At 44.8% G+C, this 1,829-nt stretch overlaps 1 protein-coding gene across 1 annotated transcript; it reads right to left on the reverse strand.

Moving 5' to 3' along the window:
• Positions 1 to 230: 230 nt before the first annotated feature.
• LOC143940236 (small ribosomal subunit protein uS2) lies at positions 231 to 1,331 on the reverse strand. Its single transcript, XM_077461408.1, has one exon. The coding sequence runs from the start codon at positions 1,249 to 1,251 to the stop codon at positions 304 to 306; it is 948 nt and encodes a 315-aa protein (XP_077317534.1). The 5' UTR covers positions 1,252 to 1,331; the 3' UTR covers positions 231 to 303.
• Positions 1,332 to 1,829: the final 498 nt, after the last annotated feature.

Raw genomic sequence — 1,829 nt, forward strand, 5'->3', positions numbered from 1 at the left:
TTTCACAGCACAGCCAGGTGTGCAGACCAACACCCAAAATTTTTCAGAGATCGATTTTGTTCATCTGTTTTTGCCCGACACATTTCTGCAATTAGTTGTGGACCAGACAAATTTTTTTTTTTTTTTTTTTTTTTTTTTTTTTTTAAGATGTAAATAGAGATTACTTTATTTAAATAAGAAAATTATCCCCACATGCTCACTTGCGAAGAAGAAAAAAAACCCACACAAGCTTTCTCAAACAGGTTTATTTCAAATCCACCATGATGTTTGAACATGGGTAACACCAGAATGTTTTTTTTTCTTTTAAGACCATTCAGTAGTTGTTCCCACCCATTCTGATGCCTGAGCAGTTGGGGCAGTAGACCAGTCATCTGTGCTAGCTGGTTGGGAGCTCCAATCTTCTGCTGCAGGTTTGGGAGCTGCTGCTGCCGCCGCAGCTGCTGTGGCTGGGATCTCAGGACGCTCTGCAGGAAATTGCTGAATGGGCACAGATGGGACTTGTACTCCTTCTGACCAGTCAGGAACTTCAGGCTGAGGAAACTCTGGAACATTTGCAGACCATTCACCCTGGTATTCCTCCTTAGTGGTAGCCTTCTCTGCAGCAGCCTGTTCTTCCTTCTCAATCTCCTCAGGATCCCGGTAAAAGTAGAGATCAGGCATGACTTCCCATGGATGTTCACGAGAAATTGTTCCCCTCATGCGCAGAACCTCACGAGCAAGCATCCACCACATAAGACCAACAGAATGGGCACCCTTGTTATTACAGGGGATGGCAATATCCACATAACGTAGAGGTGAATCTGTATTGCAGAGAGCAATAGTAGGAATATTGACGTATGATGCCTCAGTAAGAGGTTGATGATCAGCACGTGGGTCAGTCACAACCAACAGGCGTGGTTCACGGAAAGCAGCTTGAATCTGATTGGTGAAAGTACCAGGTGTGAAGCGACCAGCAATCGGGGTGGCCCCACAGGACGAAGCAAATTTCAAAACAGCCCTCTGGCCAGTATTTCTGGAGGAAATCACACAAACATCAGCTGGGTTTTCAATTGCTACGATGGCACGTGCAGCAAGCAGAAGCTTCTCCCATGTCCGTTTCAGATTTATAATGTAAATACCATCACTTTTCCTTTTGTAGATATACTGCTCCATTTGAAAGTCGAGGTTAGTGCCACCCAAGTGAGTTCCTGCAGCCAGGAACTTGAGGACATCTTCCTCTTTCATTTGCAGGACATCCAGACCTCCGGACATTGTTAAATACCCCTGAAGCTACGATGGGGAAAAAGAGACAACGCCGTGTAGAGAGTCTCCTGCTGGAACGAAGCAAAAAGAGCGGACCAGACAAATTTATATGCCCAGCAGTATATTGCCAATAACCCCCACTCATCATATGCCCGTCCCTTTGAGTGGCGAGATCTCAATTTGGAGGAGTTCAAAATTTTTATGGGCCTCACCCTGAACATGGGGATAACAAAAAAAAATGAAGGACATGCCTATTGGTCCACCCAACCCATCCACCACATGGCTATGTATTCTGCCGAAATGTCCAGGTCCCGATACAAGAAGATAATGCGCTTTCTTCACTTTAGCGACAACACCGAGTGCCTTCCCCACAATCATCCAAATTATGACAAGTTATGTAAACTTCGCCCACTGATACATTTCTTTTCCCAACAATTTGCAGAACTCTATGTCCCCGATCAAAATATATGTGTCAATGAGTCCCTGGTACCCTTTTCCGGCCGGCTAGGAATAAAGCAATATATACCTAGCAAAAGGGCCAGATACGGAATAAAATTATACAAACTGTGTGAGAGAGCCACGGGATA

This window comes from Lithobates pipiens, unplaced genomic scaffold (genome assembly GCF_037356315.1).
Source record: "Lithobates pipiens isolate NorthernLeopardFrog02 unplaced genomic scaffold, aLitPip1_a1.2 Scaffold_3, whole genome shotgun sequence".
Taxonomy (NCBI): domain Eukaryota; kingdom Metazoa; phylum Chordata; class Amphibia; order Anura; family Ranidae; genus Lithobates; species Lithobates pipiens.

What these genes read in the sequence shown, in the direction of transcription:
- LOC143940236 (XM_077461408.1), bottom strand. Translation starts at nt 1,251, where the DNA reads ATGTCCGGAGGTCTGGATGTCCTGCAAATGAAAGAGGAAGATGTCCTC.